At 49.3% G+C, this 12,871-nt stretch overlaps 2 protein-coding genes across 3 annotated transcripts in view; both read right to left on the bottom strand.

Moving 5' to 3' along the window:
• Window positions 1–926, bottom strand: part of LOC102002354 (proton-coupled amino acid transporter 3) — a 23,796-nt gene extending 22,870 nt beyond the window's left edge. The window contains exon 1 of the mRNA XM_005350050.2: window positions 772–926. Coding sequence (XP_005350107.1) covers window positions 772–926 — 155 coding nt within the window. The remainder of the gene's footprint in view (window positions 1–771) is intronic.
• A 5,131-nt stretch (window positions 927–6,057) lies between these two features.
• Window positions 6,058–12,871, bottom strand: part of Slc36a2 (solute carrier family 36 member 2) — a 25,618-nt gene continuing 18,804 nt past the window's right edge. The window contains exons 8-10 of one of the 2 annotated variants that reach the window (XM_005350049.3): window positions 11,725–11,891; window positions 10,039–10,208; window positions 6,058–6,935 (exon numbers count right to left, since the gene is read on the bottom strand). In XM_005350049.3, the coding sequence (XP_005350106.1) occupies window positions 6,664–6,935; window positions 10,039–10,208; window positions 11,725–11,891 (609 nt within the window). In that variant the 3' untranslated portion in view covers window positions 6,058–6,663. The remainder of the gene's footprint in view (window positions 6,936–10,038; window positions 10,209–11,724; window positions 11,892–12,871) is intronic. The other variant, XM_013347096.1, reaches the window with a different exon arrangement.

Raw genomic sequence — 12,871 nt, 5'->3', positions numbered from 1 at the left:
TAAACTGCTCACTCTCCTGTCTGTCTCCTGGCCTACCACATCTCTTTCTCAGAAACCCTGGTTGCCACCATGCGTGTGTGTGTGGTGTGTGTGTGTGTGTGTATTTTTCACTTTTCTTTCTGTTTCTCTCCCCATCTCTAGAACCCAAGTCCTTGTGCATAGTGGGCAAGGGCTGTAGCCCTGAGCTCTATCTATATCTGTCTATAGTATATAGTGTCTATATACTTTCAAAGACACACCAAATAAGTAGTTATAGGTTTTACATAAATGGCATTTTAGGATTGGATACAAAATATCACCATTGCTTGTCAGGGCTGAGGCATTACAGTAATCCTAGCACCCAGGAAGCTGAAGCAGGAGGATTGCAAATTTGAGGCCAGTCTGGGTTACAGAGTGAGACTCTGTCTAGAGAGAATCTTTCATATGTCCGAGTTTGGAGCAGTAAAAATAGAACATGGGGTAATTGGGTGATCCTTTGTTTACAGGAAGATCTATGTCTGTGGGAGTGACAGACTAGGATAGACCAGAAACAGAGAATACCCTCCTAGTGTCAGGGATGCACTTTCTGGCCTGCAGCTCAGGTTGCAGACAGCTGCTTTATCTGGGTTCTTTGCAAGAATTGGGAAGTGTGGCATTCCCAGACAGCTCTCCAGAGCTACAGTCAACATTCCTAGGTTATGGAGCTTTGCTCTGTCACCAGGGAGCATGAGGAGGGCCTTTGGAGCTGGGGTCCGGCTGTACTTGCCCTGGAAGGGTGATGGGATCACTCACTGTAGTCCATTGACTTCCCCTTGAGGGTCCTTCCGGGGGGAGACGGTTCTCTGGCTGCCGCTGCTACTGCTGCTGCTTTGTGAGGAATTCTTAGCCACGCTGAAAAAATTCCATTCACAGTTGCCATCTTTTCTAAGCAGAGACGCCTTTACCATGGTGAACAGGTACCAGAGGTACAGCACTCAGCTACAGGTGGCTGGAGCCAGCCCTCAGTGGGCTCTCATCAGGAGAAGCCATCCAGCAGGTCTCCCGATGCCTGGGTGTTCCCGGCCCTGGGTGAAACCCAGGATGTGGGAGTCAGAGGACAGGTGGCTGGAGAACCTCTCCAGGCTCCTGAGGCACCTAGGGCAGGATCACAGGTCCCCTTCAGGACTGCCTTGACACTTGCCAGGACTTGTAGACTTCCAGCCTGTCTCCCAGCTCAGCCCTTGATGCCGTGGCCTCCAAGGAACACTGACTGGGAGAAGGAAGGGGTCTTTAGACTGGAAGGTTCTTGCGTCTGGCTGTGGGCTCAGGCTCAAGGTTTGTTGCCTCTGGTAGGGAACAAGCCACAGCTACCTCACAATGGTGGCTGTCCAGGCAATAAGCGGCTGCCCAGGATGCAGAGTGTCACCTGTCCCAGTGACTCATGCTGGAGGTGAAGAATGGTTTGTGTCAGCTCAAATGCCAACCGCTCAGATCCTCTGTAGAGGAGGACCGCGTGGACGGCCGCCTGATCAGGAAGCAGGTAAACGTATACTTTTAAAAAGCTGTTGTGAGCTGAAGAGAGCACTCGGTCGGTAAGGCACTAGCCATGCAAGCAGGAGGACCTGAGTTCTGTGCCCAGAATCCATGGAAAGCAGTCAGGTGTGGTGGTGCACACCTGCAGTCCCAGTGCTGGGGGGTGGAGACTGGAGGATTCTTGGGGCTCACTATTCAGCCTAGTCTACTTGGCAAGCCCCCCCCCCCCCACACACACACACACACACACACACACACACACACACACACACACACACACACACAGATTGACTGGGACATGGTAGCAGAAGCCTTTAATCCTAACACTCAGTGGGCAGAGACAGGTGGATCTATGTGAGTTCGAGACCAACCTAGTCTACATAGTGAGTTGCAGGCCAGCCTGGGCATAGTGAGACCCTGTCTCAACAAGCAAACAAACAACCACAATTCCCACCATGATGGATTGAAAGCCCTCTGGAACCGCAAGCCAACATAAACCTTTTCCACCGTAAACTACTCCTGTCCATTATTTGTGGTTTTAACAATGAGATCACCCAGGGAGCTCCTGCCTAGGGTGCAGTGAGCAGTGATTTTACAGCAAGATGGTAGGGAGACAAAGTGGGTGAATTCTGAAGTTGTTTTTTATTTCCTTTTTTCTTTTTGTAAAAAGATTCGTTTATTCGGGATATGCCACGGTGCGCTTGTGGAGTCAGTTTTCTCCTTTCAGCATTCAAACATACAGCCTACAGTTCAAACTCAGGTCGGAAGGATTGTCAGCAAGCACCTTTACCTGCTGAGCCATATTGCCAACCCTTCTGGATACTATATTCCTGTTGCTATTGTTATTGTTAAAATTTGAGATAGGGTCTCTTTAGTAGCCCTGCCTGGAACTCTCTCTCTCTCTCTCTCTCTCTCTCTCTCTCTCTCTCTCTCTCTCTCTTTCTCTCTCTCTCTTTTAATCAGTCTGGTCTTGAACTCACAAATTCACCTGCGTTTGCCTCCCAAGTGCTGAGATTAGAGGCCTGTGCCACCACACCTGGCTGGTGAGAACCGTTTTAAATGTGAGAGCCCAGAGGATGAGCTGATGGATTTTATATGAGGTCCAAAAGAAAGGGAGAAGCCAAGGATCACCCTGATATTTGGGGGCTGAAGAAGAGGAAGACTGGGCAGGGCATCAGCACAGTCTTGAAGCTGTCTTCCCAGAGCTGGTGCACTGTGACTTCATTGTGTGTATGGGATGGGGCGGGGCGGGGGGGAGGAGCATCTGGATGCTTTGCTTAGGATGGCGTCACTGTCACACACCTCACCCTCGAGCTGTACCCTCGCTATGACAACCTCGAGGAGACACTTGTTCCCTGCGACCTTTAACCCTGCCACAAAAGGCAAACTGTGAGCCTCTTTAACTCCTCGGTGGCAAAGGAATTCTCTCTCTCTCTCTCTCTCTCTCTCTCTCTCTCTCTCTCTCTCGCACACACACACACACACACACACACACACACACACACACAGCTCCTGGCAGTTGATGGCTTCTAAGGGAGGAAGAGCCAGCCTAAGGCTGTGGCTTTGATAGGGTGAACAAGCCCCAGTGGATGACCACACACCCAGGAGTGTATGGGCGGCACAAACTGGACTCAGTGGATAATTACAAAAGAAGCAGCAGCAAGGCTGGGAGGAAGTGGAGAGGGAGGGTGGATCTGGAAGGACTGGGGGAATTGTTGGATCGTTTTATGTCAACTTGATAAGGCTAAAGTCATCTGAGAGGAGGGAACCTCAATTGAAAAAAAAAGTCTCCATAAAATTGGGTTGTAGGCAGGCCTGTATGGCATTTGCTTAGTTAGTGATGGATGCAGGAGGACTCAACCCATTGTGAGCGAGGCCCTCCCTGGCCCAGTAATCCTGGGTTCTATAAGAAAGCAGGCTGAACAAACCATGGAAAGCAAGCCAGCAAGCAGCATCTCTCCGTGGCCTCTGCATCAGCTCCTGCCTCCAGGTTCCTGCCCTGTTTGGGTTCCTGTTCTGGCTCCCTTCAATGATGGAGTATAATGTGGAAGTGTAAGCCAAGTAAACCCTTTCCTCCTCAACTTACTCTTGGGTCATGGTGTTTCTTTGCAGCAATAGAAGCTCCAGCTAAGTTGTGGGGTGAAAGGAGAATATGATCAGAATACATGGTACGCATGTATGAAATTCTCAAGGAATTAATACAAATATTATACTGAAAATAGAGTAGTCTGGCAGGGTCACAAAGCTCTTCCGCTTTTGTTTTGAGGAACCAAAATACACCTATTTTCACAGTGGCAGCACCAGCTGGCAGCCCCATCAATGGTGAAGAAGGCTTCTCTTTCCCGTGGTTCTGGGTTAAGGAATCGGCACTTGCGCAGGTTGTACAAGGACACAATAAACACTCAGCTAAGAAGGCCAAGGGGCAGGGTCACAGGTCACAATGCTGTGCTCAGGTTATAAGAAGGATGAGGGAAAAGGTGGTAGAAATCACCCCAGAGTCAACAGTCTTCTCTGGAGTGTCCAAGTGCTGGCATGCGTCACCCACTCCCCAGACAGCCACCAACACCACGCGGCAATTCTGCTTTTGGAAAAGAGTATTTGGTACTAGTGTATGTATGAGACCATCCACTCACCATTGATTGTCACCGAGCACATGGTTCACTGTGCATTCACAGGGCTGTGCAGTTCCCAGGACTCTTCCAGAAACTTTTCAGATGAGTGGGCGTGGCCGTGCATGGGGTGGTGGTGGGGGACAGAGGCAACCTGATCTCTGTGAGTTTGAGGTCAGCCTGGTCTACACAGAAAGTTCCAAGCTAGCCAGAGTAAGACCCTGTCTCCAAAACCAAATCTGGTGCACAGGGTAGTGAAATGGATCAGTAGGTAAAAATACTTGCCTCAAATTTTAATGACCTGAGTTCAATCTCTGGGACTCATATGGAGAGAGGCAAAATCAGATTCTCAAAGTTGCCCTCTGAGTTCACACACAGACAGACAACACACTCTCTCACACACAGACATGCACACACTCACTCATTCACACACACACACACACACACACACACACACGCAGGCACATGCACAGACACAGTCACAGACACATACACACAATATAGAAATACAATGTAATTCTCTAGAAATGGTTTTTCTACTTTCTCTTTGACTTTCCACTTTCGCTTTGTTCAAAGACCTTTCTTTAGGCCTGGCAGAGCAGGGGGAGCTGTGACACTCAATGCCTGGGTTACACCCCTCTTGTCACTCTGTTGGTCTTCAGCAAACCGAGCCTGGATCCTCTGCTGAAATGGCGATGTATCCAGACCTCAAGAGCTGGTCTCACTGCTGGGACAAATGCCTGACAGAAGCAACTTAAGGAAAGAAGGAAGGGGTTATTTTGACTCCCAGTTTGAGGACACAGTTCATCAAGGTGGGGTTAGCATGGTGGCAGGACCGCGAGGCAACTGGTCATATGCTGCAGTCAAGAAACACACACACACACCATACACACAGTAGGAGAGAGAGAGAGACAGACAGACAGACAGAGACAGAGAGAGGGGGGAGGGAAGGAAAGAGAGAAAGAGAGAGAGAGCGGGGAATGAAAAATGCCCACACTTAATTTCTTTCTTTCTTTCTATTCAGTGCACAACCCCGCCCATGGGATGGGGCTGCCCATATCCAAGAGGGGTTTGTGCTTCTCTTGTCAACCCTCTCCAGAAACACACCTCGTCTGTGGGTGTGTCTACAGGGTGATTACACACGCCTTCTGTACTCCTTGACTAGGGGGAGTTGAGTTGGGTGTGGTGGCACGAATTTGTAATCCCAGGAGAGGGAAGCCGGATAGATTAGGCATTCAAGGACAGCCTCGGCTACAGCTACGGAGCAAGAAAATCCTGCCTCAAAGGAGGAAGAGGAGGAAGGGTTCTCTAGTGGAGGTGGGGAAAAGCCACACGTCCATTCTTGCTCATGTACAGGTCTGAGTAAACAGATAATACCTACAACTTGAAATAGAGCTGTCACTCAGCTACGCTCACCGGTAGTTGAGATGATGTGGATAATTGCTTAATGAGCCCTAGCTTTCATCTGTCCCTTATGTCAGGGCTTCTTATTTTATGCATTCCAAGATTTAGCTATAGCCAGTTAGCTCTCAACAAGAATATCAGGGGCCGGAGAGGTGGCCCAACGGTTAATGGGGCTTGCTGTTGAGTTCGTTCACAAACACCTGTAACTCCAGCTCTAAGATATCTGATATTCTTCTGTGGCCTTTAAGGACGCATGCCTGCACACACACACACACACACACACACACACACACACACACACACACACACACACACACCAAATTAGCTCCACAGAGCAGAACGAGATGGCAGTCTCAGGGTAGACGTCCTCACCACCTCACCAAACATTTACTGTTGGTCAGAGCAAGTTACAAGGTCAAGACTCAAGGGGTGACATATAGACCATCATTTGGTGGCTGGAGCTGCGACATTACATTGTCATAGGGTGTTTAAAACACTTTTACGCAAACAATTATCTAAGAACCACATATCACGTCTGGTGACCAGTAGGCAATCGAGAATGTTTATTGCAGTTGCAATAATTCAGACATAAAAACCTCCTCCAGTGTTGTCTTTGTCTGCTGCCTCGTGCTCTTAGCTCATCAGCTTGACCCTGATTTTTTTCTTATTCACCTGCTGGGTTTCTGAGTTGGGCTAAAACTTTAGTGGTTTAGAAAGTTCAACGCCCTTATCTGAAACACAGATGGTGCCTTTTTACCTGAGCATGGGACTCACCTTGGCCCCCTCTATCTTGATGCTGAGGTGAGTGAGCATCGTGTGTTCCCAGGCACTGACAGGAAAAGGATGTGACCTATTTACTAAATGAACAGGAAGAGAGCTTCTTCTGCCAGAAGCTGGCCCTTGCTGCCCCCTAGTGGCTGATTTTTGCATAGTTCCACTCAAGATACGAAATTAGATAACTGACCAAAAAAGGAGAGCGGAATCTAAAAGCTTCCACGGAAGAGCTCTCCACTGTGTGGAAAACCAGAGGATGACCAAGGTTTGTCCTTTTTTTTTTAAATGACCAGCTGCACCTTGTGTCTGCGAATTTTTCATGTCTTGGACCAGAGAAAAGGCGAAGTGAAACCACATAAGTCACCGTGGGTGAGGGAAGGCTCTGTCACTGAATAAACATAGTGGAGTTGGAGAAAGGGAGAGAGTTCCCGGACCCAATCAATTCATCTAGGGCCTGGTAGGTCCCCACCACGAAGCCCACGAAGCCCAGGATGCTGATGAGGGCATCCTTGGTGATGGTCAGGGGGCTTATGCTCTCTGAGTAGTAGGTGGCGATCTCCAGCAGGGGTGGGATGATGAGGGCCAGGGCGCTGCTGCTTACAGAGCCCACCAGGGAGATGACCAGGTCCAGGCGTGGAATGAGGATGGCCAGCATGCCTGTGGGAGATGGAGGGGGACAGATGGAGAACCTCATCTTTAGCATCAACGCCTTTAAAGGTTGTTCCTGAAGTCACCTTTAAAAGAAACCAAACCTCCCACAGACAGCCAGTCTTGCAAATAAAAGCTGAGGGCTGGGGATGTATCTCAGTTGGTGAAATGCCTGCCCAGCGTGCATGAAGCTCTGGTTCTATCCCCGACATCTATCCCCAGTTGCCATGGTGACACACGCCTACAACCCCAGAATTTTGGAGGTGAAGGCTGGAGGATCAGGAACTCGAGGTTTTCTTTGGCTACATAGTTTAGTTTGAGGCCAACCTGTACTCTATGAGATTTATAAAAAGGAAAGAAAGAAGTCAAGAAAAAAAAAGGCAGGGTGTGATGCTACATGCCTTTAGTCCCAGCACTTGGGAGGCAGAAACAGGTGAATCTGTGCATTCCAGGCCAGCCAGGGATACAAAACAAAACGACAAACCAATGGGAGATGGAGATGGCTCAGTGGGTATAGGAACCTGCTGCTAAGTCTGATGATCTGATTTTGATTCCCAGACACACACAGTAAAAGCTGTCCTCTGACCTAGACACATGTGTCAACATGCATATGTGACTCATGCATAAATAAATGAGTGTAAAAAAATAAAAAAGTGGGGAGCTCCCAGCGCACCTGCTCTCATCTCAGGTGGCGTATAATGGTTGCTGCCTCTCATTCCTCTTGTTGAGATCTAGGGTGACAGGGTAAGACAGTGCAGAGGTTCCTCCATCTCCTGCTCTTGCTAAAGCTCTTCCAGATTTAATTAGAGTCTTATTTCCTTGATGGAGGACCCAACTCTATTCTAGGAACCTGAAGTCAAGACGCCCCAGCTAACTTACCTTAAGTTCTGTTAAACTACCTGCTTCTGTAACTCTCCTCTCCAATTCGGCTCCAGAGTAAGGCACCAGAATGCGGATTTTGCCTTTAAAAGCCCCTCGATCTAAGTATTCAGGGCTACATTTGGGTCCCCAAATACCTCAGTATAGTCCCAGCAGACTAGAATAAAAGCTTTCAATTGGCTACTGTGTCCAAGTGGTCATCTTTGGTGGGTTCCCCATAACACTGTGTGTTCATATTGTTTGGTTGTGGGGGGTGCAGATTTTCTCTGCCCACTTAGGTTCTGTGTTTGGGGCTCTGAAGATGGAGAGATTATCAAGAGAAAACACAAGGTTCCTTTGTGATTTGAGTCCAGGAGAGCCCAAGTGATGGCTCTGGACATGCAGGTAATGAAGGAAGCAGGCTTGATTTGTACACACGGGGTCTTAGCAGTACCCACCATCCCCCAAAACCGAAGGAAATGGAAGGCAGGCCAGGTTCAGATGGTTCCTTGATTCCAGTATGACAATGGTTAGCCTCCTGCTGGGATGGCCTTGCAGACAGGTGTGGGTGGGTGGGTGTGCGCACGTGTGAGAGAGAGAGAGAGAGAGAGAGAGAGAGAGAGAGAGAGAGAGAGAGAGAGAGAGCGCAAGAGAGAGCGCAGTGGCTGTGTTTCCAGAACGCCCTATCTAGTCAGTAAACTAGGTTTAGATCACACTTTTTACTCAACCTCTGTTCAAATGTTAATAGCTTCATACAGTCTTCTGATTTACTATTTCATGTGTGTGTGTGTTCTGATTGCTCTCCCCATCAAATGATTTTTGTGCATATTTTTATTTTTTTTATCCTTTGACAGTTTCCTGTGGGTATATACAGAATGCTGGCCACACTCACCCCCACTACCCTCTCTTGTCCCCCTCCCACTTGTTCCTGGCCTCTTTTTCTCAACAACCCCCTACTTTCATATCTTTTTAAAGACGACCCTGTGGGTTTAATTAGGATTGCCTGCATGAGCATGGGTATCATGCTTGTTTTAAATGTTGACCTAAATTTACACAAAATCCTCAGGGACAAACAGCACCCATTGTCTGAGCATCCTCCCTGGTTCCCCACCTTCAGTGTCCACCTTGGAGGTGGGAGGTGCTGCCTTTCATGACCTGGGTTTGAATCCTGTTTATTTTCCTTCATTAACATTACTTTTACTAAATGTAACTCCATTTATTGCGTATATGTATGTGGAGTGTGTCTCAGCACATGTATAGGAGTCTGAGGGCAACGTTTAGGAGGTGATGTTCTCCTCCTGCCATGTGAGTTCCAGGGACTGAACTCAGGTTGTCGGGCTGGGCAACAAATGTCTTATTTACCAATGGAGTCATCTCACTGGCCCTTTTACTGCTACTATTAACTATCGAGAAAGTAGCTCACATAACTCAGGCTGGCTTCAAGCTTGCTACATGGCCGAGGGTGGTCCTGAACTCCTGACCCTCCTGACTCCACCTCTAGAGTGCTGGGATCACAGGCCTGCACCAACACACCCTCTTTATGAGGTACTGGGAATGAATGAATGAATGAATAAATGAATGAATGCCAGGCAAATGCTCTATGAACTGGGCCACGCCCCCAGCTCCCAACACTCACCGGCTAGTTATGTGACAGTGTCCTACTTCACGAGCCTTCTCATGGGGACTGAATATAACATTATGAAATACACCAGGGAGGGTTTACCACAGAGCCTGGCACCCCCTCTGTCGTCACTGTATAATACACTGGCTATCAGCGAACCTGTCCTTGGCTGGGCATCAGCAACCGGTCTAATTAGGGAACATGTAGGACTGGATTACGTGGAGGTTGGGGTGATGGCTCTGTTAGTCAAGTGTCTACCCTGCAGGCACAGGGACCTGAGGTAGATCACAGAACACAGGTTAAAAAGAACCAGGCATGGTGGGGTACACTTGTAACCCCAGCATTGGGGAGGCAGAGACAAGCTGATCTCTGGAACTCGCTGGCTGGGTAGCCTAGCCTAACTGGGGAGTTCCAGACCAATGAGAGGCCATATTTAAAAACAAAAGGTGGTAGTGCCTGAAAAATGTCACCTAAGCTGTCCTCTGCCACGACATGGATGCACACATATGACTGAACACACATGCACACACACACGCGCACACACACACACACACACACACACACACACACACACACACACACACACCACTCAGGACATGGTCAGGAGGCTCTCTGAGACTCTGTTCTACTCACATGTGAGGCAGACCATGGCGAGACGGATGGACAGGTCCACGGGCAGTTTCCAGCGCTTTGACACCTGGGAGACAGCAAGGGGGACGATGATTTCTGCAGGGACGTAGAACTGCAGGGCGTAGGTACACAGGATGCCGACGACATACAGGAGCTTGACTGACTGGTACAGCCTGCAAGACACACAGCCGTGTTCTCCACGGCCTGGCACTCCCGCACCTGCTGGCTGGGAACAGCAGCCTCTGATCTGGGGACAGTCCCCTGGGTCTGTGTCTTCTCTGAACATGAAGGTGTGGGGCCTTCTCAGAGTACAGAGGAGTCTCACCAGAGTGAAGAGAACAGAGAAGTATCAGGGATCTGATGGCAGCAGAGGGCAGGGTCGTGAAGATGGGAGGCAAGGCGCCCTGAGCGTGTGCGCCCATGGTGCCTCCACAGGCCACTCTGAGACGTGTGGTCAGGTCAGGCCTGAGGACAGACAGGCTGACGCTCGATACATCTCCCAGGAAGATTCATCAGGAAAGTAGCCAGGGTCCTAAAGTCGGGGTCTAAAGTCCTTTGTGACTAGAGTCTATAGTAATTGTCCATGCATCCCAAGTGCTCAGTGTGTCGGGAGCCCTCCACAAGTGCTCTGCCTAGTTTGGAAAATTGCCAAGTCCTTAATAAACGAGAGGGAAAGACATTAGCTGTGGGGTTGTGTGGAGAGATGGAAGGAGAAGCAGGAGCATGGCAGGCTTGAAGCTGAGGGCAGGGAGGAATGATGAGGCTTCAAGGGAGTTGAACTCCTCTGTGTGTGTGTGTGGTGTGTGTGCATGTGTGTGTCATGTGTGTGCGTGTGTGCACATGTGTGCAATGTGCTGCGCGAGTGTTGTGTGTGTGCATGTGTGCGTGTGTATTGTATGTGTGCACACATGCATTGTGTTGCATGCGTGCGTGCATGTTGCATGTGTGCTGCATGTGTGCATGTGAGTGTATATGCACCTGCATATAGAGGCCAGAGGTTGACGTCAGATGCCTTCCTCAGTTACTTGGCGCTTTATTTCTTGAGACAAGGTGTCTCACTGAACCTGGAGCTCACCAATTCAGCCCGACAACTTAGGTAGTGAACCTTGAGGTGGGGGTCTTCTGGTTCTACCTTCCCAGCGCTAGGATTACGGGCACTTGCCACATGCCTGGCTTTTGGGGGGAGTGTTGCAATCAGATTCAGGGTGCTCCTGCTTGTGTATCAATTCTCTTACCTGCTGAACCTTCTCCATGGCCCTGTCTCAAGTTTTCAACACTAGTTCCCCTGACGTGTGTGTGTGTGTGTGTGTGTGTGTGTGTGTGTGTGTGTGGTGGGGTGGCAGCAGAGACTTACTCGTGAGCCTGGGAAGGGGAACAAGAAGGTTCCGAACCACAGATAGAATCCTATGCTTTCTCCCAGCACTCCCTTCTCCTCCCCTGAGGTGACCAAGGACTCTGCCTCACTGCTGTCCTTCCCTTTTAGTGTGGCCTTCATGCTAAGATACCAAGACCCGACTCAACCTGGAGGCGGCTGCTGACGCATCTCTGTAGCCCACGGTTCCAGAGCTGGCTCCACCTCTCCCAGTGGGAGTGTCTCTAGACCTGGGCCTCCCTGCTCTGACAGGCAGAGGAAGAGACACACATATCTACACATCTCTCCATCCTGACCACCCAGAGCCGTGGAGGTACCAACAGTTGGGCAGGTTAAGCGTGATGCTGGCTTTGATGTCATCTCCAAACCGCAGGTAGCCCAAGGTCCCGATGGCAATGTATAGGGTGGTGATGATGGACATCCCCAGAGACAGAATGGTTGGGAAGCGGCGGGCATCCTTCATCTGGTTTTCCAGAGGCAGCACCTGCAGGAGCATCCCATTGTAAGGAGCAGGATAACAACAGCGATAGCAGTAACAGCATCGACACAGCACAAACAAGAGAAAATCTTGCTGCCTCTGACGTGTTCATCAATGAATCAAAGAAGGGACTTGAAAAAGTGTTTGTATGCCCTTGCTCTTGTCAATATTAGTCATGCTCAAAAGGTGGGAGGCAGACAAATGTCCATCCTTAGAAAATGAGTAAACAAAATGTCAGACATCCATGCAATGGAATATTATACAGCCTTTAAAAAGAAGAAAATTCGGGGACTCAGTGGTGAAGAACACTGGTGCTCTTGTAGGGGACCCAGGCTCAGTTCCCAGCGGCTAGATCAGACAGCTCACAACCACCTGTAACTCCAGCTCCATGTGATCTGACATCCTCTTCTGGCCTCTGTTGGACCTAGACATGCATGCAGTGTATGTATGTGTGTGCGTGTGTGTGTGCGTGCGTGTGTGTGTGTGTGTGTGTGTGTGGGCAAAACACTCATACACTTAGAATAAAAATAAATAAATCTGTTTTTAAACTAAGGAAATTCTGAGTCATTGCAGTGTCTGTGGAGGCCAGAAGAGGATGATGGATCTCCTGGAGCTGGAGTTATAAGCTGATGTGGGTGCTGGGAGCTGAATCTTGATTCCCTCCAAGAGCAGCCAGTGCTCTGAACTGCATAGCCGTCTTTACGCTTCTGATTTAGGACAACAGCCATTTGGACAGGGGTGAGGAGATCCCTCACTGTGATGCACCCAGTGGCTAACGAGAAGGTGCAGATTCTCACATACTTGTTGGTCATTTGTAGTTTTTCTCGAAGAAGTCTCCATCTTGGGTCATTCACCCATTTTGCAGCTGGATTACTTTGCTGTTGTTTTCCGGGTTCCTTAAACATCCTTGGTGTCAGCCCTCATCCTGAGTGTCAGCCTTCATTCTGGGTGTCGTCAGCCCTCATCCCGGGTGTCAGCCCTCATCC

The sequence above is a fragment of the Microtus ochrogaster genome, chromosome 7, assembly GCF_000317375.1.
Source record: "Microtus ochrogaster isolate Prairie Vole_2 chromosome 7, MicOch1.0, whole genome shotgun sequence".
Lineage (NCBI taxonomy): Eukaryota > Metazoa > Chordata > Mammalia > Rodentia > Cricetidae > Microtus > Microtus ochrogaster.
This window is presented reverse-complemented; position numbering and strand designations above follow the sequence as displayed.